The sequence below is a fragment of the Etheostoma cragini genome, chromosome 7 (assembly GCF_013103735.1).
Source record: "Etheostoma cragini isolate CJK2018 chromosome 7, CSU_Ecrag_1.0, whole genome shotgun sequence".
NCBI lineage: Eukaryota > Metazoa > Chordata > Actinopteri > Perciformes > Percidae > Etheostoma > Etheostoma cragini.
Window position 1 is genome coordinate 24,527,871 of NC_048413.1, and position 23,692 is coordinate 24,551,562.

Below are 23,692 nucleotides of genomic sequence, written 5' to 3' on the forward strand. Positions count from 1 at the left end.
GTGTGTGTGTGTGTGTGTGTGTGTGTGTGTGTGTGTGTGTGTGTGTGAGTGTGAGAGAGAGAGAGAGAGAGAGAGAGACTGTACTGTAGATTAAAAGTTAGTAATTTCTGTATTGGTGTTTGAAGCTTGTTTTTCTCTCAGTGTGTTCTGACAGTTTGTGTTGTGTTGTCTCGGTGAGGATTGTTCAAAGTGTTTCGCTGCACTGAGCCTGTTTGAGAGACGTGTGAAGAGTTGTGTTGCTTGGAGTGATTTTTTTTTTTTCAGGTCATGCAAACTGTTTAACTCCGATTGTTAGAGTGTTGCACATGTCGTGCTTCAGTTGTGACCAATGTCACAAAAAAAACTAATGAAAATTGTAATTAAGTGTAGACCCACAAAGAAGCAAAAAACAGTATTATACTTGTCAAATTCTACATTGGCTGCCTCTGTCCTCAACAGTAGAAAATCCACTGGGCAGGTCAAAAATACTATAATTGCATTTGTATGTGCTATTGCATTGAGTGCATGCGTTACAGTTATCGCCATCTGGTACTGAGGCTAATAGATGTTGTGCAGAGTCAGTCCAAGGAAACAAGTTCTCAGTATTATTACTAGAATTGTTGTGGCTTTGTAAATTATAGAGTGTGGTCTAGACCTACTCTATCTGTAAAGTATCTCCAGATAACTTCTGTTTAGATTTGTTACTATGAATAAAATTGAATTGAATTTTATGACCACATCGTATGTTTTGAGCAGCAACCAGTTCTAAAAGGTTGTGAGATAAAATGTAAAACTATTTCCTATTTTAAAAGGAAGTAAGTAAGTAAATGTACTTTATTATTTTCTACTCCAGGGATTAGGTTTATAGTCAGGCGTTGCAGGAATGATTATAGGCCCTCAAAAGTACAGTGTGTGCACTTGAAAGCTTTTATAATGACATTAATCAAACCTGTTTGGCTTTAAATGAGGCATTAACCGTCTTGATTTATGATTGTCCCACCTTTTTTTGATCTATTACACATCCCTTACTGCAGAACCAAACGCTACGTGTTTCACAACTGATGCATACATGTATGGTGCATGTGTGTAGGCGCATTTCTCAACATCATAATTTACAGACTTAAACCAGTGCACACATGATTTCCTGTTCATCTGTAAGAATGTGTGTCTGTGCCTGTAGTGTATATCAAGCAAGTAGATATAGGCAGATGGAGAAAGAGAGAGAGAGAGATGGAGTTGGGGGAGGGTTTAAAGGAAGTTCCTGACAACGTTGCCTAACAGCTCCGGCTTAGGGAGTAATTGTGTAACAGCTGGACACTCTTTTTCTTACATTGAGAAGAAGGTGAAGCACACAACTTAAGAGAAGAACACAAAGATGAGCCAATCAGCTCTTACTGATGAGGCGGTGAGAAGTCTTGGGTCAACAACGCCTGCTGAGGGAGGGAAGAACATATTGCAGCCCTTACACTCATTGACTCATTATTACACATCAGAAAACGAGACACCAAATGAGGTATCAATGTGTCTTTTCTTCTGAAAGCTGAACAGACTAAAATGTCTCTGGTAGCTTTTTTGACCGTGTCCTATTTTTCAGATGACTCAGTGTTGAACGAAGACACAAAGTAAACTCTGTGCGGAGGGAGGGAGTGACTCACCAACGCAAATACCAAACTCTGAATTTGAATCTAAAGACAGTTTGCATATCAAGTCCCACCACACGTGCAGGGAAAACCCAAAGACTCAACAAACAATGGCAGTATGAACCATAGGACAGCACAGATCACTGTAGTGTCTAGATACAACTACCCTAAATGTAGTCCTATCTTTAAGATTTGCAGGAATAGTTTGACATTTTGGGAAGGTGGCATATTTTCCATCTTTGCCAGAGGTAAAGGAGAAGATGGGCACCACTCTCGTTGTGTTTCCGGGTAATATAAAGGTTCAGCCAGCAGCCGCTTAGCTTAGCTTAGCTTAGCTTAACATAGCTTAGCATAAATACTACAAAAAAGGGGTAATCAGCAAGCTAGCCTGACTAGCTTTACAAGACTATGATTTGTTTATTTTTAATTAATTAACAAGTGGTAACTGCTGGGATTGCATCTGATCCAGAAACACTGTGGCACATTACTTTGTTGTAAAACTGTAACTTCTTTTAACACTTTGATTTCTAGCACTGGTTTCACAAACAAGATTAGAATGAGCATTAGAGGTGCTGGAATGCACCTTGTTTTTGTCTTTGCACACGGCTAGGAAAGCTATTTTCAGTCTTATGCTCAGCTAAGTGGCTGCTGGCTGCAGTACAATATTAACATCTGAAATGTAGTGGAGTAGAATTAGAAAGTTGCATGAACCTCAAATGTGTACTAAATTACAGTACTAAATGTACTTAGTTACATTCCAATACTGAGTAAAATTAAGACTATTAACAGTGTAACACTCCAAGCTTTTACACAAGAACAAGTCAAACATTTTACTTCAGTAAAAGTACAGTTATGATCTGCAAAATGCACTTTAAGTATCAAAAGTAAAGATACTTTTCATGCATTGTACTTTTGGATTACAATTACTGATGCATAAGATGTAAGCAGGATTTCAATGTTTCACAAGAAAGAACTATTTTATAAATAGTGTATTTAACCTGAACAAAATAGACTATATTTAGTTGTTGTTTACTAAGAACTTGAAAGCCATTTTGCATCTCCAACTAAACCAGAAGTAGAGGCTATAGAAGTAGAAGGTTCTTTAGGAGAAGTCCTGCTTTCCAGCTGAAATACTTATGGAACATCTGGAACAGCAGCATGTCTTGGTTGCATTTAGGACGTTCATAACAACACCAGCCCACACGCTGAGGAGTCTGATGTGGCACGTCATTCTCAGAATGAGAGAGGAAATAAATGGTGTCATTCGTAGAAAACAACCTGTGGTCTCAAACACACTGGTTATCTCTTCAGGGAAATTTTATGTTTGAGTACCGGCAGAAGAAAGGTTTACGGATGACTGCAACTACCGTTTGAATTTATGCTGAAGATGACACTTTATTTTTAGGACTGGTGCTTCTTTTGATGGCCTCTCTGTCTATTATTATCTGATACAGAAATACCTTTGCATGGAGCCACTGCAGGACTTTGATCTGGTGTATTTATGACTTGAAACGTGTCTGAGAATAAAGACTGGCATTGTGTCTTCCATCTGGATCCTTTTATTTCAGTCCCTTCCATCCATTCAACTCACAGCTGGTAAGCACACACATTGTATTCACCTGACAGGCACTGATAGGGGATGATGGTGAGCAGCAGCGTTTCCAGCCTCAGTGTAATTTGCTGTTGTGTAAATCTTTGTTTTGCTGTGGGTGGGATTGCAGCAGAGCTGTCTCAAGGAAGATAAGTGAGGCCAGGTGTCCCACAGGGGCATCGCAACTGATTAAACCTACAACTCTTATCTATCCAAGAGAGCAGATCCATGATAGACTGCTGCCTGCCTGTCATTATCACCACTCAAACGTCTAGATTAACTCACGAGAGCATCTAGAGCTTGTTAGAGGTATTAAACCCATGAACACAAGTTGTGGACCACATTCCAGCTGTGAATTGACAGAGGGTGATTACCGCGTGGCTAGTCTATGTCCACGACTTCCGGGATGCTCTGTAGTTTGTCTTGCTTTTCGGTCGGATGCCCGTCACCTTCTGCTTTCTTCTTGTTGGAATTTTAAACTGCGGTGGATTTGTGAGGACTATGGTTAAGTGCTCCTCAGATCTCTGTAGGGTAGATCCAGACAGCTAGCTAGACTATCTGTCCAATCTGAGTTTTCTGTTACACAAGTAAAACATCTGTTGAACGTACACGTGTTCCACCAACTAAGAGTTGCTTCTCAGGGCTACTTTGCAGCGGCACCAGGGCTCCGTGCAATTGCGATTGGTTTAAGGAAATGCCAATAAACCAGGAGCACGTTTCTCACCCATTGCGGAATACTGTGTGGACTAACCAGACCCTCCTTAGCACTGTGGAGGAAGGTCTGGCAATCCAAGACTACTTCATATCTTACAACTGAGGCTATAAGAAGTACACAAGTCCTTTAATTTACAAGTCCAGTGTGTAATGTGTTCAGTTGTTTATTATCAAAATAGGTGTTGGCCATTCACAAACTTGTCCTTTTTTAAAATATTACATACTGCTCCGCCTTTCGCATTTTAACCGTCACAAGATAGACTCACGGGTGCTGCTATCTTGTCGCTTGCTGGCAAGTTTGAAGAAGGTACAGTAAAAGTGAAGTTATGATCCGTAAAATGCCCGTTGAGTATCAAAAGTAAAGGTATTTTTCATGCATTATATTTTTGGATTATTATTACTGATGCATGAACTGGTAAGCAGGAGTTCAATGTTGGACAAGATAGAGCTATTTTAACTTTATTATTCTTACTTATTAAAAGGGCAAAGAAGAAAACTGTCTTAGAATCCATGCCAGCCCAAGTTTTCTGTTTGTCAAATAAGTAACAGTACTACTGACTTCTTCAAGATGTACAATAACAATTAAGGTGTCTTGCATTGTTGCCTTACCTTTGGGGCCCTAGACAAAGTCTTAACATTAGTTTACACTGTGTTTACATAGGGTCAGGCCATAAAGGAGTACTGGTTGTTAGGCCATGTGGATGAAGGTAGCCCCAGGCTAGGGTCCTCTTGCAGGCTAGTCCAGAGATGCTCCTTGGTTATTTTAGCCCATATCAATGCATATAATACAGAACATCCAGTGTATGGCTAAATGTAAATACTTCCGCGAACCATTGAGACATTTCTAAAAAAGCGATTCAAATTCATGAATCGATTCAAGCTCTACCGAGTCAAAATGAATTCATAGAAATCCAAATATCAATTCATGATTCATTTTATAACTTTTGTTTCGTAATGACATGTGTACTATCAAAATAACTACAATTACATACTGTGAATGGCTTTTTTTAATTGAGAATCGTTTTTGAAGTGAAAATCAATTTTAAATAGAATCTTGAGCCTAAAAATCAATTTTGAATCTTGACATTTTTGGAATCGTGTACCTCTACTGAATAATAACTCTTTATTAAATATCAAGAACCGTCTCAGACAAATACAAGTCTAAGTTCTGTATGAATGAACAATCATTCGATATCAATATTAATAATGAAGCCAGTACTGTTTTCCATTCTTAAATGTAGGTTTTGCAGTAGAAAGTCAATTCTGGAAATGTTTTGAGGTTGTTTTCTTTAATATGTTGGCACCCTGCCACTGTTTTGTTGCCATCTGCCTTCTGCCTGCCTATCTTCTCTTATCTCTTCATCTGTTCTCCGGATTTGCTGCCTTTCTACAGAGGTGTCAAACAGGAAACCTGCCTTGAAAATAGTAAGACCTTCTGACCTAGTATAGTCTATAGTACTGCAGTTGAAAGTTTTTTTTGTTATAAATAAATTCTATCATAGCACAGGTTTTGTTTTTCTCTGACACATTATACATACTGTTCCTTGAAACAATACAAAGGAGTCGAGTGTCACTGTTAAAAAAATATTTATTGAAATCGTATAAAAATAGTTTCTAACATAATTTACAATTCTAATTTGAATGGATGAAAAAACAATCCAAGCTGCATTCAACCTGAAGTTTTCTCATTGTCACATCTCTCTCTCACACACACACACACACACACACATCCAACATTCAAAATTCAAAATTCATTTGCTCCCCCAGCAGACAACAGCGTAACAAAACCAGTTACCATCAGTAGACGTTCAATGTTTATATACATTAAGATGGAAGTGCTTTTAGGACTATTTACACATTATGTACATTACATACACAAACATTCACACAAACACATCTGCTCTTTTCACATTTCAAGCCATAAATATGGTTTAGAAAAAAATTCATCTCGCGTTTGTTTGTCTTTTAAATAATCTGTGGGCCCTTCTGTGACTGTGGAATGAAACACATAAACAGCCAAAATTCTCTCATAAATAAATAAATAAATTCTGCGCTCATTGAGTGTGAGAAGGAAGTCACAACAATAATAAATATCATTATTATTTACAATTCTTGTCCCCACTGAATTTTAGGACCTGTGTGAGGCACTGTTTAAACATAATTAAAAAAAAATTGAAAAGTGAAGAGCAGAGGATGTTGTATTTTGGTATGGTTAGGTGTGCATTGTGGTGTGCATTCCGGTGGATGTGAATCTTGTGTTGTATTCAGAACAACAAGAGAAGAAGAGGAAGTGGAGGTTGTAGAGTAGAGGTGGATGCTGTAGTAAATAGAGTGAGGTAAGTCCAGTGTTTCTTTTTTATGATTCGTATGCACAGGTTGGCTGCCGAAGCTATGAGGTTGTCTGGTTGCTAATGACATTGGAGTACTAGACGTAGTGATGGCAATGGCTGTAAATGACATAGGCTTTACTGATCTAGGCCCATGAGAGGAAAACTAAACAGCAATGAACAATATAAAGCCTTGTACAGAGTAAGAAGCAAAAATGTCTCCGAGACAACAAGCCTTATTTGCTTTCACAAATTCAAGTATTTTCAGGGTCCTCCAACAATCTCACAGAAGGCACTTTTTTGTTTGAGAATCGTGCTTTGCCAACGCCTCTCTTCCCATTCTGCTGCGACAGAGAGAACAGAGGGAGAGCGAGCGGCGTACAGTGCAGCGGGGCCTTACGTAACGCTGACTGTTCATCCAGCAGAACAGCGAGTGCGTGTACTGTATGTGCTCAACGCAGGTGTCCGGTGGGGATGATGTTCTGACATTGACGCGAGGCAACGGCTGGGAATATCAAGTAGTCGGGGTGGAGAGGGTCAGGCCTGCCATGTTGAAAACAAACATGATGGTTTGTCATGACCTGGTTTTTTTCTCTGTCCTTAGTCCTTTACACGTTGCTCTCACCAGTGTCTGGATGCCCCCCTCCTCTCTGCTTCAAGTCGGTTACATAAGTCTTTTGTAATAGCCTCTTAGGTCAGTGCAGTCCAGTTCAGACCAGAGCAGCCCTGTTTGCCTCCATCACCGCGCCACAGCCACAGGGGTGGGTGTGAAGGCTGTGGGCTCATGGCTGATGCTGTGCAGCCTAATCTCTGTGCTTGTCTTCTCTGTCTGCACCGTGGATGGGACTACAGAGGAGGATGTGCTCTGCATCCACGAGTGATTGATGATGTCCTCGAAGGATGGGCGGTCAGCTGGCCGCACAGACAGACACCACTTGATCAGCTGCTGGCATTCTGGAGGAGGACAGGGGAAAGGAAAACCAATAAGTCTGGAGCAATAAACTAGGAACATAACATATTTGACACCTGACTGTCACGAAAAAGCTAGAACGTATATTATTACAATGTGAATTTACCTGTGGAGATTCTCCTCCGGAAAAGGACCTGCCCTCTTGTGATCTCCTCATCGTGTTCAAATGGAATGTCCCCGCACACCATGTCATACAGCAAGACACCCAGGGACCAAACTGTGGCAGAGCGTCCATGATAGCGATGATATTTGATCCACTCCGGTGGGCTGTACACTCTAGTGCCTGTCAGGTGGGAGAAAGAAAAAGGAGAAAAACATCTTTTTTTAAAAACTGGAATCTCATTTAACAATAATGCACAAATCAACACAACTATCAGATACAGCAAAGCCCTGACTGAGTGGATTCTCGAGTCAAATTAATTAAAAAACAGCAATGCAGATAGGGATAAATGGCAAATGTAAAGCTGAGCTGTATCTGAGGCTATTATCTGAGCTCAGGTGCCAGGAAGCGTGACAGGCGCGGTCTGTGTGTGTGTATGTGTGTGTGTGGGAGGGGAAGCGGACATGTGACTTTGTTTACAAACTTTGAGTTGTAAAAATGCAGCTTCCCTCCTATGGGGGGCGCCAAAGCAAAGGCGATGTTGCTCAGCCAGTATTTATAGGCTGCTGTGGGGGGATGTCGGAGATGACACAACCTAGGAATTTCTGTTGGGGTGTGTGGGCACAGATCGTCAGACTAAAGAGGCTCCCGGGCCTAATGAAATGGCTGTGAAGTTTAAAAAAATAAAATATCACTCTAGTGTTTTCCGATAAAGATAAACGTATTGAAAATGACACATCACCGCATGCTTTGATCATGGATGACTCACCATCAAAGTCTGTGTATATGGTGTCTTTGAGCAGGGCTCCGGATCCGAAGTCAATAAGCTTCATCTCCCCAGTGCGGAGGTCGATGAGAATGTTCTCGTCTTTGATATCCCGGTGCACCACGCCGCAGTTCTGGCAGTGCCGCACAGCCTCCAACACCTGACGGAAAAAGCTCCGCGCGAGCTCCTCCGGTAAGGCACCTTTCTCCGTGATGAAGTCGAACAGGTCCTTGACGTTTTCGGGCCTCTCCATCACGATGATGAAGCTGTCTGGTCGCTCGAACCAGTCTAGCATTTTGATAACGCCACGGAAGCCCGTCCCTACTTTCTTCAACAGCACAATCTCCAAAGGGACACGGGAGCCATTAGGCTGAAAAGATAATAATAAAAAGTATTTAGTACACGTAGACGTGCCAACAACATTATAGCTATGTAGAAAAACGACAATTAGGTCGATATTAACGCTAATAATAGTATAACACTGTTTTATAAATCGTTTCTTACCAGCTCTCCCCAGTCGGAGATTCTGTCCTTGGCCACATGTTTGACAGCAACCTACAGAGCGAAGAAGAAACCACGTCAAATTACATGTGTAAAACAACCCAGCATGTAAAGCAGCTCGTATAAAATGCCACATATCTTATTGTAATAACACGTAAGGCATTAATGTTACTAACCGGAGCTCCGTCGGTTATTCTTGTACCGGAGTAGACCGTGCCGAAGCCGCCACTGCCCAGCACCGCGCCGACCTGATACAGCTTCTCGAAAGGCTCCTTCTCCTTCACTACAAAAACATAAACACAGCCGGTAAATACCACGGAAGAAACCATGCTAGCCCCTCTGTAAAGCCAAGTAGGATACATATAGCACAGCAACGTACCAAGACATTAGAACACAGTAATAAGGATAATATGTTGTTTATTGAAATTGTTCTTAAACGAACTGCGTCCAGGAAAATTAGCATGCAACGTTAGTAATATGTGTGGACTGAGCCGCGCTAAGCGGGCTAACAGCCATTGCTGCATCCCCGTCCTCCATGATGAAACGATGGAAAAAAGGGGCTTCTAACCTTGATGAACTTGGAGCTGGATTTTCGCCGGCATGTCTACAGTGGAGATGTGGGCCAGAGAATTGAGCTTGGACAGTAGCATTTCTTGCCTGATATCCACCACAGGCGATTCGACGTGTGTGTTCTTCGTGTTTTCTTGGTTTATAGCCGTAGTTTTATTCCGATAGCACGGCTCTCCCGTCTCCCGTGTAAAGCTTAAAGTCCAGTTTGCAGAAACAAATATGCGGTAGGGATCCTTTCATCCAGATAGAAAAAAAGGCGCTTGAGATCCAGGGAAATATAGCCAAAAACTTCGTCCCGGGTTAACTGAGTTCACATTTAAAGCTAACGCGAAACCAGTGTTGTTCCCTGCTATGTTTTGTAAACAGTTACGATATAAACAGAGAAGACGGCGCACAGTCCAATGCCTCTGTCAGATACCGGCTCTAGGAAACAACTAGTAGGAGGGGGGGAAGGACGGTTATATGGTAGTAAGAGGGCGTTACAACACGCTCCGACGTCCATGTTTCACCGCCCCTTTCCGCTCTCTGCACCAATAGGACTGCACATACGCACTCCAAACGAACGTCAATCACCAAATGAAAAGAAAGCCAACCTCACAACCGGCTGGGCTGGCTGAGCCATATACGGACGTGGCGGGAATAAAAACGCGCTAAAAAAAGTAGAAAAAAAAGAGGAGAGGTTAGAGTAAAGGCTAGTAATTATGAATTCAAGTTGAAGGGAAATGCAAATTCAAAGCCAAGTCTCCCCCATGGTCTCCCCCCGTGTGTTCTCCATTCGCGGGAAAAGGACCCAGAGAATAAGAAAACCCAGCCATGACCAGACTATCTTCACAAAACACTGGAGTATAAAAAGTTACTGAAACTGGATGCATATTCTATTCTATTTCAAAAGATAGTTTTGTCGTATTCCATATCGATTGTCATCTGTTAATGTATTTTTGGAACTGTTCACTCTTCTTCACCTTTGTCTGCATGTGGGAACAGCAACATAGGCTCCTGGCTGCATAACGCTTCCACATGGCTTAGTAAAGACATGGTGCAAGACGAGACACAGAGGCTACAACCTGAGAGCAGTTCATCAATTGCATTCCAGCTATTCTTACCCCCTGCCATTTACCTGATTATTTGCACATTAACACAGATGTTTATTAGTTGAAGTGAAGTCCAGGACTATAGCTTTGTTTGAGTTTTTCCTGACAATGCCTCTCAACTGGCTGCGCATCAAAGCGCGCTGGGGGGAAGAGATGCATTCCTCTCATTCTTTCAAATTGGGTGGCCGCGTTTGCAGCCGTTCACAGGATGTGGGAAACTAGAGATAAAAGACTTCCATTAACTCCCCCCCCCCCCCCCCCCCCCCCCCCCCCCCCCCCCTCCTCTCTCTGCTCCTCCTCTCTCCGCCCTCATTTTCCCGCGCATGTTATTGTCTGAATGGCATTCTCTATCTCTCTCCCGCCCCTGCCTAAATTAAGTTTTGTTTTCCTCTGAAATTCCATGGAAAGTTGTAAACCATCATAATGATGACAGGCTATATTGTATTTTAGAAATTTGCAATTTGACGATGTCTCTCCCTTAAGTTGGAGGAAAGGTGGATTTATAAAATACAATGGATAGGAAGAAATGTTGAATTATTGTTTGTTTATTTTGATGTCATATTCTCGCAACTGCACTACAGGCTTATTAATGAATAATAATAAAGATGATTTTTGTCAACCGTCACTTCTTATACTCACTTTGCTCACTTTGGAAAGTGATCCATGCCATTGTGCACGAAACGATCCGCAAACAAAAAACAAAGTTTAATAGAAACCTACACCATCTTGGTCATACAGTAGGCTTCTTGTGAAGAAGTAAGTGGAACATAACAAACTGTTTACAGGTCATCACGGCTGACTGGAAAGAATAAGGAGGTCATGGGGTGTTCATACTTGCTTTATGGACGCCCTGGGCAAATTACGTTCATACCTCTGAAATGACGAAAAGCAGGTGCTGTTATCGATTTATCACCACATTTGAAAGTGCTAGTTCAAATAATGGAATACATTGTAGGCCTAGCTACACAGAAACCAAAGAACACCTTATGTTTCTAGTTTCTCAATTTGGGTTGGTGTAGGCCTCATAGTTGAGCTGACCATTTAGTTTATTTTTAGCAGAGGTGGAGGGAGTACAAAAAGTATTTTACCTAAGTAAAAGTACTAATACTTTGATGACGTTTCACAAGCAAAGTACAAGCAAAATTACCAGTGTAAGAGTACAAGTTACTTAGTTACTTTTTAATAACTAGGGAGTTATCTACTTTTTGTAATTATATTTATTTAATATCCTATTTATAAAAATATCTATTTAAAAATAAAAAGGCACAAACCCATGTCACGCTTTCCATTTTAGTTTGTTGACACTTTGCCAAGGAAATGTTAGAGGCCTTTAAATTTACTTTCTGTTGGGTTTGCTTTTACCCAGTAATGGGTTTGATTTAAAATGTAGCAAGGAACTATACTTCAAATAAAACAAAGTAAAAGTAAAATTACAGATTTTGAAAAAGTACTTTTAAAAAGTTCAATTACAGTAACGTTACGTGAATAATTGTAATTTCCACCTCTGCTTCTTAGGGAGGTCTTATTGCCCTTCCTGTTACTGAAGTCACAGCTTTATATGTGAAACTAAGATATTGTTAAGCTACAGCAGTAACACTATAGTAGCCTAATAGTTGTTAAAACACGAGTGGTTTTATAGTGTCCTGAAAGGTCCAGAGAGCATGTGCGCCGGGTTCATGCTCAGTCAGGGGCCTAGGAGAGGTGTGTGAAAATGGAGAGGTCCAAAGCAATGAGTGCAAAAGTGCCCACAGGCCAATGAAATGGCACCGATGAGTACATCTCTGTGGGGCTGCAGATATCCCTGCTGCTTGCATGATCAGCAGGGCTCAAATGGCAGTCATCGAACCCCAACTGTCAGAAGGACAGATTATTAGTTGCACCGCTCGCTTTGGAGCCAGCTGCTCAGTCCAATCTCCTGAGGAGAAGGCAGCAGGTTTCTCATACTGTAAAGCAAGACGTCACCATTTTCATGTCAGTGATCACCAACTACATTCATCGTGCAGCCAGCACATCTGATTAGCTGTTGCCGCAGTCACTCAAGTTCTTCCTTTTTCTTTTACATCTTGGTCCTGCACTGCACAACAGCACACCAAAACCTTGGAGGTCACAAGGGAAGATTGGACTTCCATAATACTTTCATGAAGTACTTCCTCTTTCTAGATAAATAGAAACCCTGCCCACAGGACATTTTTCACAACACCAAATAATGCTTGACTCTACTCAATATGTGCACTATCCACTGGAATATAATAGTTTTTTTTAGAAATACTAACAATGTTTATGAAATGACTAATTGTTTACTTTTATATTTGTATTTGGAGCCATAGAAGAGACTAAAATGTAATATCTCTTTGTGCACATTTCATGGACAGAGATTTTGACTTCAAAAAACACACACTATCTACTCTAAGCATCCAATGTTCCAGATGATCTTGATACTGTAAATGAGTTTCCTTTTTGTGCCACATTGTGTCCTAATCTATGCTGTAAACTAAATGCCATAAACTCTGTTATCTAGCCTGCCCGACCCTTCAGTATTACCCTTGACCTGACACTCCCCCTCCACCCTTCATCACAGAGTCATAACACTTCCTTTGTAGCATATTAGCCACCTTAAGCACACAGTTTCTTCTCAGGAGATTACTCACTTATCCCCACGTGGCCTGATAGATTCTGCTGAAGTCTTCTGCAGTCTATCTGTCTCTTTGCGTCTCTCCTTTAACTCTTCTCTGTCTTCCTAGAGGTCTTTTACGAAAGGCCCAGCCCCCTGTCTGCACTCCAAAAAGTTGTTTATCCATCAATCATGATTGCCAGCCAATCACCTCTCCAGCTGTCCCCAGATCCCACCTGCTGCCACTCTGCAAGTGGCAGGACAAATAATCATTGAGGTGAACGAGACGAGTGTAGACTTGCACAGAGTGTTTGATGCCTCCCGATTTCCCCCTAATGGATTGAACAATGGATAATGGATAGAACATGACCTCTGCACTCCCATGGATTACATGTGTTTAACCTGTTTCCCCCTGTATTTCCTGTTTTAACCTGTATTTAATGGATTTTAATGTGTTTCAAACTGTTTTGTGTTTTTTTTTTTTTTCAGGTCTTTTTTTTTTTTTTTAAGATGCGTAGTGGTGACTGTGTCAAGGGTTAATGGACTTTTTCTGAATTGTTCCCCTTAGTGCGTAGTTTCTGTCCATGAGGAATTCTAAGTAATGACTGTGGGTGCGTCCAAATGATACAAGCCTTCCGTGATCAAGCATGCACCCCCACCCCTCCTCCACGCAGTTTCTAGTAGCCAAAGACGACAAAGAGGAGGATTAAAAAAACATGAAGGACTCTTCAGAAAAGGTAATTATCTTCACTCCACATTCTGTGCGGGAAAGTCACCGGACGATACAATCTTCTGAACATAGCCATTCTGAGAAATACAGAGAGCGTTGTGTGGATCTGATGGTCTTAATTAGCTTCGCAGCAACTCATTTGGCAATGGCTTGAATGTTGATTTTCAATAATTTAAAAGAGTTGCGCTCTTAAGCTTTAGCACTTCACAAACCGCTTTATCATTCCTATTTTTAGCACATACACTCAGGCAGGTGATACAACTCAGAGCTGCGGGTGTGTAAATATTACTAACTAAAGGATAATTGCTGTTTTTATATTAAAATTTATTGAAGCTGTGTGAGACTACAATGGCCTGGAATAGCCTTTCAACTATTATAATGTCAACGCAGATGAATTAGGTCTTAATAGATAGGTTTGAATGACAATTAAACATTCCATTTAGTATTTACACTCCATTCATGCATCAGGCTTGATATGATGATTTGATCATATATTCATTTATTTATGATAGAAATATGAACTAGAATATAGGCTACATTCTCCAAAATCCAGCTTTTGTGTCTGTATAAAAATTGAAATGTTACAATATAAATGTAACCATTATTCCATCACCTTCTGAAGCGTTAATGTGAAATCACTCAAAGCACCTTAAAAGCAGGCTCTTCTCTAACAAGCCGTCAGCCTTAATATGTGATAAACTACGCACTCTGCAGAAATGGAGAGAAGCCATTGTTTCAGTGTGCTGGGTGCCTTCACAGTGATTGACAAACATTACCCCATAATTAGAGGAGGGTCATAACACTGCACTGCAGCTCAGCAGGAGGAGCAGCCTTGCTCCTCTCAGACAAACAAAGCCAACCCATAGACGGTTGTGTTGATTGGGTTGCCAGACAAAGAGGCCTTCAGGGTCATCGTTTCTTAACACTTTAGTCCTGACAGTCAATCATATATTGATTATTCCAGGCTTAAAAACAAAAAGAACTGGAAAAAAACCCAGACTGATGCTGTGTGTAGGTCTGTAAAGTTTAGAGCCATTACAATGTGGAATAGCTTGCCAACTAATATAGTGGAGGCACAGAGTAAGTCCTTTATTAAAAGACTACTTAACAAAACAAAAACTATAACTAAAAATGTGTTAATTTAACTATGATGAGGCTATCATTGTCGGAAACATGTACACAATGATATCCTTTTCATGTCTTGTTTTAAATGTATGTAATATATGGCATTTTTGAGTGTTGTGGTTGTTTCACGTGGACCCCAGGAAGAGTAGCTGCAACACTGTTAGCAGCTAATAGACTTCAGTTTTAAAACTAGCAGCGTAACTTGTTCTGGTCGGGAGTTGCATTGGTCCTGGCATTGATTCTTACCTCATCGACTGCACACTGATCTCACTGTAAAGGAAAGTAATGGTTGGCAGCTGCACACTCCGAGAACACGGGACCTGAAAGTCTCTAACCCGACCACCCCACGATGATACACACTCAAACACACCTACATAAATAAACACAAACTCTGAAACATTATCTGTCATGCCTCCAAATTAGCCACGAAGGCTTTTAAACTCTCCCCCAAATAAGGAAAGCATCGGCATGAGGGAGGGTGAACTATTTATAGACGTGTCTTAAAGCAACACTAGAGAACTTTTTGTACTTTAAAATAACATTTTCAAAATCGTTTCAGTGGTTCATCAACTCGTAACAGGATGAACGGCAATTCTGCAATCGCTTAGTGGCTCTCTACCGGCTATAACCGCGCTGAGCAAGTTTGCCAGATCGGGTAGCGGATCTATAGTTCCAATGAGACTTAATGGGACTTCCAACCTGTAGAGGACTGAAGTGGGACAAAGTTCTCTAGTGTTGCTTTAAAGGAAAATGAATTGCTGTGTGGTGGGTAATCTCCAGTGTGGCCTGACCTCTCCTCAGGTAGCCTCTTACCCCCTCCTCTCTCCAGGTCCTGAGAGGTCTTGGCTGGCGGGGCCATGGGAAAAGGCTCCAATGCACATCAAAGGCAGTCCTACGTGGGAAAGCACCACAGAGGACCTGCAGAGGGTCACTAAGGGTCACCTAAGGTCATCTTTCATGTCAGCACAGGCCTGGTTTGGGGTCAGTGATTATTGGCATACCTGTCCAGCGCCACCCAGACTGTTCCTCCAGGAAATTATTCCCACTTGTCTCAATTAGGGGTTCGGCTACTGAAGGGCCTGTGTAAGGTTTGTTTATGGCTATAGTTGTGCTTGTCAAGGAGGAGGATATAATCTGTGTGTAAACAGGGCCGAATGCCTTTAAGGTTGCCAGTGGTTACAAGCCTGTTGTCAGCTTTAGACCTTTCCATATGGGGGTGCAGATCACAGGAAAAAGCACTTCCTAGTTGATCCCCCTGATTCCGGTTGATAATGACACTGTTGACAGAAGTGGTTACATGATGGCTTATAAATAAAACAACAAAAAATTAGGTAGTTTAGCCTTAAATGTTTTAAATAAATATTGAAAGTGACCATGAGCAAGTTTGGGATTCTCATTAGTATTGGAAGAAGTAGCGTGTTGGATATATTTATTGTTGCCGGGCAGTTGAATGCTCACTAAAGCCCTCCTCCAAACAGCAATTATCCAGTCAGAAAATAGGACGTCAGGCCCATGAAGTTCTGGAACACAAGAGCAAAAGTGTGAGGAATGGATTAAATGGGGTCTTTCTTGGCTCAAATGTAAGCTGAAGACTAGCAAGCGTGTCTAACCTTAACCGGTGGGGTCAGAGGTAATGGGAGGAAACAGGAAAGCTGGGAGCCGGTCCTGGATGCTACTTTAGCCTTATGTTAGCAGATGTATCCTGCTCAATACTAGATCTGGGAAAGTTTAAACTTAATGCAACATTAGAGAACTTTTTGTACCTTAAAATAATGTTTCCAAAATTGTTTCAGTGGTTCTTCAACTTGTAGCGGGGACTACTGCATTTGCTTTGCGTCTCTCTACTGGCTTAAAAGGCACTATGCAATTATGCCAGATCTGGTAGTGCATCTGTAGTTCCAATGAGACATAATGGGACAATTCTGTTTCCAACCTGTAGGAGGACTGAAGCGGGAATAGTTACACTGGCCAAATTAGTTGTGTTAGTGAGTGTTGTCCACAAGAACCATGCTGTTTGAAAACACAAACAAGGTAACATCTGTATTTTTCCCTTTTAATACTGTATTACAGTACAAAGGCTAACCCATCTACTCTGCAATGCAAGAACAAATTTCCTCCTTTATTTCCCTGTCCTCTAGTGAGCTGACTTTTTAAAAGAGTCTGTTGGAAGTGTTGGAGACAATAATAATGACACTGCTTGCATCTCACCCAAGAACAGGACTCTAACTCCGATCTTGAATAGCAGGTTTTGGTCAAAAACACTGGATGTTGTAAGACTGGCTGTTTAGGAAACTGTGTGCAGCCCCCCTTTTGAGTTATTAACTCTTTCTCTGTGCCCTTTTCATCTGACAAGAGAATATTCACAATCATTTATCGTGGTTATTTATATCCATTGACCACCAAGTGGGCATCATTAGAGTGTGATGCAGCCTTTGCAGAGCATGTCCCCTGATGCACCCAACCATATGGTGGATTTTAATCTCTGCTCTATCGATAATTCCCTTAGTTAAATACTTCAGTATGTTACATGTCCTATGCGATATGGTAAGGTGTTGAACCTTCATGATGAGACCACCTGGGGAGCCTATGAATCTTATTACAAAGCTAATCAGGATCTCTGATCATGACACAGTTAGTTCCTGTCGACTTTGAGTAGAGAGAACAAGCGGAGTGCAGGGATGTGGTGTGGTCTGAAGACTCCATTCAGGAGCTAAACAGTGTTTTAAATGTACAAACTGAGACACTTTTATAGAAGCCTGTGCATATTTGGACAAACTCACTGACACAGTATCATGTTAAAGTGCCTATATTATGCGGATTTTCATGTTCATAATTGTATTTTGAGGTTGTACCAGAATAGCTTTACAAGGTTTAATTTTCATTAGACACCATATTTTTGTTGTACTGCACATTGCTGCAGATCCTGTTTTCTCCCTGTGTGTTCAAGTCTTTGTTTTAGCCACAGACTGAGACATCTCGCTTCTTTACTATCTTTGCTGGGAGTCGCACATGTGCAGTAGCTAGGTAAGTTCACATCAGCTTGATAACTTTCTCCAACTTTGGTCAGTACAAGGCAGGATTAGCTGGGAGACTTCTTCTAAACAAGGGACACTTACTGAATACCTGCAGGACCGGGACATGAAGTAGTTCTTTTGAAGATTATGGTGAACTAGTGGGTGTTGTAGCAGTGTTTTGCTATTGGAAACGAGTTAGCATGCTAGCACTAGCATGCTACGGTTAACCACCTTGTCTCGGCTAGTTACGTAGAAAGCGTGCAGATTTTGAACAGCTCACACAGAGACTGAAAGCAGAGGACATTCAGAAACCCGTATCTTACTTAAAACAGTATGGATAGTTTTTTTTTCCCAAGTTTGTATTCGTGTGGAAGTACCAGAGAAACACAGTAACACCCTAAATCCAAGAAAAAGTGTTAAGAGGGAAATAAAACTAGCAAAGCTGAAATCTAAAGACAAAGTGTACGGTGAACTGAGAAATAGTATGAATGGAAAGGAATCAAATCTATGTTTGGAATGCAAAACAAAGACTGAAGTGTGGTGTGGTCTGACATTGAATTTGCAGAGGAGTTCAACTTAGTTTTATCAGTTTAATTTGATGCTCACAGTTTTAATGTTTAACTCCCTGAGGGCTGTAACATAGATTGATGAAGCCAAATTATGTAATTACGCCAATTTAAGGAGACAGCGCTGTGCTGGACAACTAAGGGCTATTTTACTATGTGTATATATTTCAGTCTCCTTTGGAATAAAAGAAGGTACTTACACTTCGGAAGGAAGCTATTGTTGTTCCAGAAGATAAAGTCACATCACCGAACTATTATCACTCCGTGGCCCTAGCCGCCTTTGTCATGAAAACCTTAGAACAAATTGTTAGAGTTAGATTTTAACTATGACACAGGACAGACTGGAACCCCTCCAGTTGGCTTAAAGCAAGGTGAGGGGTTGAAGATGCTGTTGTAACCCTGTTAAATGATGTGTTTAGGCTTCTGGAAGGGATTTTTATAGATTTGTTTTCTTCAGCCTTTAATCGTATCCTTGCACAGAGGTTGCAATCAAATTTTAACGTGGATTTTATTAGGAAGAACATAGTGTTCAAGTAAAGCCATGTGCCTTTGGGCCGCTAATAAGAGATGGGGAGGAATGTGCTGAACCAGGAACAAGGTTGCTGGTGTCACCTTCCCACGGAGGGCAAGAGGAGAGAGGGGTGGGGGGTGGGGTTGTCTATTGGGGGCTGCGCACATTTATCCACGTGGGAAACAGACAGTAATGACATATTAAACTGTTGTCACACAAACAGCCCAGTGACACTGTTGCCAGTCACTGTTAAATAATGTTGATGGTGGGATTATTATTTAAAACTTCCCACAAAGATAGAAGAGGGTTTTTTGCATTTTCCCTTTCTTAATGTTTGGCAATCAGCTGGTCTGTTTTGGTTTTGAGAGGGACGGAAGACGTATGAATGAGTCATTTATTCACATGAGAAACAACATCAGAGATACATTCCTCTGATGCCACCTTTAAATAGCCCTGTTCTAAATAAATATGTCTCCTCAGTTAAGTTGTGGAACATTTAAAAAATCCCCATGACTAGTGAAGCACTAGTTTTGCCTTTCCTTTCCATTTAAAGTTTCTCACACACTCTATTTTGTTTCTTCCTCTCGATTCAGCCCCCCCCCCCACCCAACTCCCTCCCTCCCTTTCTTTCGCTCTCCCCACCCCCCCACCCCTTTGACACTGTTTATAGTTGATTTGCATTGTGGCCCAGAGAGCCTCACTGTAGGCAGTTATTGTTGTTGTCGGAGGGGTTTTCCCAGCAGCTTCCGCTTATCCTCCGCCTGAATCAAAAACACCTCTGTGTTGCTGCCGGTGATGTCATGGCCCAGAAACTACTCAAAGCTGTTTCCCTGGGAAACCCCATATCAGGAAGTACAGACCCCCCTCCTTGATTGTTAAAGCAGACCAGCTTGGAAGAGACTGTGAGGTTTCTGATTAGGTTCCCATACCCGGCCGGTTGATGCGGCCAGCACGAACCTGCTGAACTCATGCAACAGGGCTCATCTGCCCTGATTTCATTTACAATATATGATTTGTACCAAAAATGGCTACTCCTGCCGTTTTTTCTGCATTTGCATCAAGCAGTGAGGAAATAGAGTTCCTTCAGGTTACATTCAGGTTAGATTACAGATTCAAAATCCTTTATTAATTACTTTACACTGTTGCAGCTGCAAGGGAGAGGGGAAAGTAAGACACTCTAAAGATAAACAAAAATATAAAGAAAGTAAAATAAATGCAAATATACCCAAAACAAAAATGTACATAACGCAGGTTGCAGTCAGCTGGTTTGAATTGGTTGGAAACTCTTTTGTCAGTCTACCAGAATGCCTGTTTTAGGTGGGCTTTCCCATGGAAATGTTATACAAGGTTGGTCACAGTCAGTTCTTTGGATATATTTCCGTAACCACCTCTGGGTGGGTGTTTCCTATGCCAACAGTTGACCGGCATTGCCTTTTCTTCGATGAGTGAAACCTCACTGATACTCACCACTTACATAAACAAATACCATTTAACCTCCAAGAATTCCAGTCTTATCAGTGGTATTCAGGATTCATGTGGAGAATGTTAAATATTCAGTGACCCTCTCCACTTCAGTAGCAACCCAGCTTTGTAAATTGTATTACTAATTGTATTAATTGTATTGTAGTTTACAATCTATTGTATTAAGTCCTATTCAGATTGAAGAGGTGACGTTTGTGTACCTAAGGTTTTCCTTTCGGATCCCTGATGAGTACATTAACCTGTGAATGGCCGGGTGAATAGACTGGTGCTGGCCCCACCTCACATGCAGCCAGCATGTGCTGCTAAGATCCCTCTCAGCATGCTGCGTGTGTGTGTGTGTGGGTGGGTTGGAGGGGGGGTAGCCTTGCAGGAGGAAGCATGAGGAGTCGTCTGGCCTCGCTCACCCTGGAGGGAAGGGCGGGAAGAATGCAGAACAAAAATTCCTTTGCCCCTTGTCCCATTCCTCCTTACTCTCTCTTCTCTCTTGTTGCCCTTTATCTGTCTACTGATTACACCCTGTCTCTTTGCCCTCATGAGATAACACATTCTTCCTTCTTCTGTGATAAAGATGAATGAAAGTACCACCCACTTCATGTTAATCTTGTAAATAAACATTTTGAGCTAATTAGTGCTGCACATGTTGTCCTGTCTTCTTTTTATCTACAGCAAATAATTGTCCAAGAAGATCCGGTATTCCGTACAAAAATGGTTGAGGAAGTGAATGTTCTTTCTTTCTTTCTTTCTTTTTCCTTTCTTTCTTTCTTTCCTCAGCCGCTAACCAGCTTCTTTATGGATGTGGTGACCCTGAGGGTCACGGTGGAAGTTAATGATAGAGGAAGAAGCACATGGTGAAGCACAAATTGCTGGTGCAAGTCATTGAGTTTCTGTTTGGTTGGATGAGTGAATGATAGTAGTGAAACTTTTATTTTGTTTTGACTTGCATGAGATGGGGTAAATGTCAACACTGTGTTTTTTAATCATGAACTGTAACTTCCCCACCAGAGCCCTAACCCCTAACCCCTAACCCCTAACCCCTAACCCCAAATTACAGTAACTTAAAGAAAATGCCCAAAAATGCCCTGATAAAACAAAGTTGCATGATTGGTGAGCTATAAGTAATTTATTTAATTGTTAAAAGTGATGGAAGAAATATTCAGGCATTAAAAAACAAAGGTAGCAATACAGGAGTGTACATAGTCCATAGTATACAAACAATTTACTGTTGGGTACTTTAAACTGTACCAACATCTTATACGTCACATTTTATTATTTGATTATATGTTTTGTATGTAAAAGCATAATAAGCTAAATAATTAGTAACTATAGCTGTCAAATACATGTTGTGGGACTATAAAGTAACCTACAATTGTACTTAAGTACAATTTTAGGTTATTTTAGTAGGCAGTCCATTGCTTTATGTCAAACCAGCTGTTTACTTAAATGACTACCTGCTAAACTCACAGTGATTAAGAAAGTGGACGGATCAAACAAAAGCTACGCAAAACCTCTACAGCCAGCCTCTTAACAACACACACACAGAATTTGTAACTTTCCTTTGCTCCTCACACGCCATCAAGGCCACTTGCGCGCAGGGAAGCCTGTAAACGCTGCCAACTAATGGGAGGGTAACGTGGGAGAGGTACGCCCTGGAGTCCCAAGCCTTTGTTTACATTCTGCCGCCCTGACGTCAGTGCAGCCTGGAGGGCGTACTGGATCAACAGTAGCCTTATGGGAGAGTCCTGTTTACTTACCTGGGAGAATTATTTTCTACTACATCTTAAGCAAACACGAGATATAGAGGAGAAGGGAAACACAAAGGCAGAGATGGAGAGAATAAATTGATAGGGAAAACATTATTAAGAGTTTAAGCCAAAATAAAACGGGAGAAAACTTCAAGGGAAGGCAGAGCCGCTGTGCAGCAGAGAGAGATGAATCATACAGCATGGGTGCACAAAGTAAATATAGACCATCAGAGCAGTTCAGTGCTCTGGATGTCCTGTCAGTCAGAGTAAAGACTGTAACCTGAGACACCGGCAGACGTCAACCGCTGACATAGGAGATTTCCATGTTGAAATCCAAGTTTGGTTAATATGCCTTTACTCCCTATGGTTCTCACTTCTGCTCCATATCGCCTTCACATTCTCCTTTCACCTGCATGCCCTATTATACACAGGCACACATTTAGTTTAGTTTAGTTAACTGGTTTACACATATACACATACTACAGATTAGTATGCACTCTCCAATGCATGCTCAAATTAAGATTGAAACAACGTAAATACTACAATCTAAATATTAAACATAATATTAGGACTTACACGGGTTGTTTACAAAGACATTCCATAGGGATACTATTGCACAGGCCAAAACAAACCCTTATCAGCTTTCTTAAGCCACTCCTCCCAGTCATAATAATACTCAAATTCCTGGAGGCTTAAACCGAGAGGAGAGAGTTGCATCCATCTAGGATTCAAGCCTGTTAATTAGTCCTAAACCTAAACTAAATTACAACTTGTTTGAAAGCCTTGTTCTTGATCTTTAACATCCAACAAGGGAAACATTACAGCCAATTATATTTATTGTTATTTACCAAGCTCAAAGACCATATCCCGAGTTTTTATCTTGTGTAGCCCTTAAATCAGACAAAGTACTTCTCGTAGGGGTTTTAATACCCAAGTGGACGTCGTCAATGATAGCCTTAGTACTACTTTTAACTCATTATTAGATTATATTGCTTTTAGTCAGAATGTGCATAAGGCCACGTTCTGTTTTAACCACACCCTCGAACTTGTGTTGGCATATGACATTGAAATTGAGGATTTAACAATATTTCTGCAGAATCCAGTATTATCAGACTATTTTTTTAATAACTTACAAATTCCTACTACCCGACTATACTAACTTAGATTAAAGCTTCTACGCTAGATGACAACTGACAGTACTATTGCCAAGTTTAACTCACTTTCATGCTTTAAGATAACAGAGGACCTTTATGTTGACTTTAGTCCCTCCCAAATTGATACATTTATAGACAGCGCTACGACCAGCCTACAGATAACTTTAGACTCTGTTGGTTGTCTCAAAAAGAAGATGATGGAGCACAGGAAACTAGCACCTTGGTATAACTCACACACTCGCAAATAAAAACAAATCTTGCAAAAACTTGAAAGTAAATGGCGTTCTACCAAACTGGAAGAATTTTGTTTAGATTGGCAATTCAAAACCTACAGGAAGGCTCAGACTATTACTCATCACTAATAGAAGAAAATAAGAAGGACCCGAGGTTTCTTTTCAGCACTGTAGCCAGGCTGACAGAGAGTCACAGCTCTATTGAGCCGTCTATTCCTATAGCTCTGAGTGGTGACAAATTCATGAGCTGATAAAATTAAAACAATTAGAGATAA

At 41.1% G+C, this 23,692-nt stretch overlaps 1 protein-coding gene and 1 long non-coding RNA gene across 2 annotated transcripts in view; both read right to left on the bottom strand.

The window, feature by feature from the left end:
• LOC117947906 overlaps positions 1-22,662 on the bottom strand; it is a 24,447-nt gene extending 1,785 nt beyond the window's left edge. The window contains exons 1-2 of the long non-coding RNA XR_004657354.1: positions 22,590-22,662; positions 1,599-1,606 (exon numbers count right to left, since the gene is read on the bottom strand). This is a non-coding gene — a long non-coding RNA (uncharacterized LOC117947906). The remainder of the gene's footprint in view (positions 1-1,598; positions 1,607-22,589) is intronic.
• On the bottom strand, positions 6,826-9,597 carry pim1 (Pim-1 proto-oncogene, serine/threonine kinase). Its single transcript, XM_034877263.1, has 6 exons — positions 9,157-9,597; positions 8,765-8,871; positions 8,592-8,642; positions 8,091-8,457; positions 7,328-7,504; positions 6,826-7,205 (listed from the first exon to the last, which is right to left on the bottom strand). The coding sequence occupies exons 1-6, from the start codon at positions 9,236-9,238 to the stop codon at positions 6,991-6,993; spliced, it is 999 nt and encodes a 332-aa protein (XP_034733154.1). The 5' UTR covers positions 9,239-9,597; the 3' UTR covers positions 6,826-6,990.
• Positions 22,663-23,692: the final 1,030 nt, after the last annotated feature.

What these genes read in the sequence shown, in the direction of transcription:
- pim1 (XM_034877263.1), bottom strand. Translation starts at nt 9,238, where the DNA reads ATGCTACTGTCCAAGCTCAATTCTCTGGCCCACATCTCCACTGTAGAC. An exon ending in CCAGCTCCAAGTTCATCAAG is followed by an intron (nt 8,872 to 9,156) that starts GTTAGAAGCCCC and finishes ATGTTTTTGTAG; the next exon opens with TGAAGGAGAAGGAGCCTTTC. An exon ending in CCGGAGGAGAATCTCCACAG is followed by an intron (nt 7,206 to 7,327) that starts GTAAATTCACAT and finishes GTCCTCCTCCAG; the next exon opens with AATGCCAGCAGCTGATCAAG.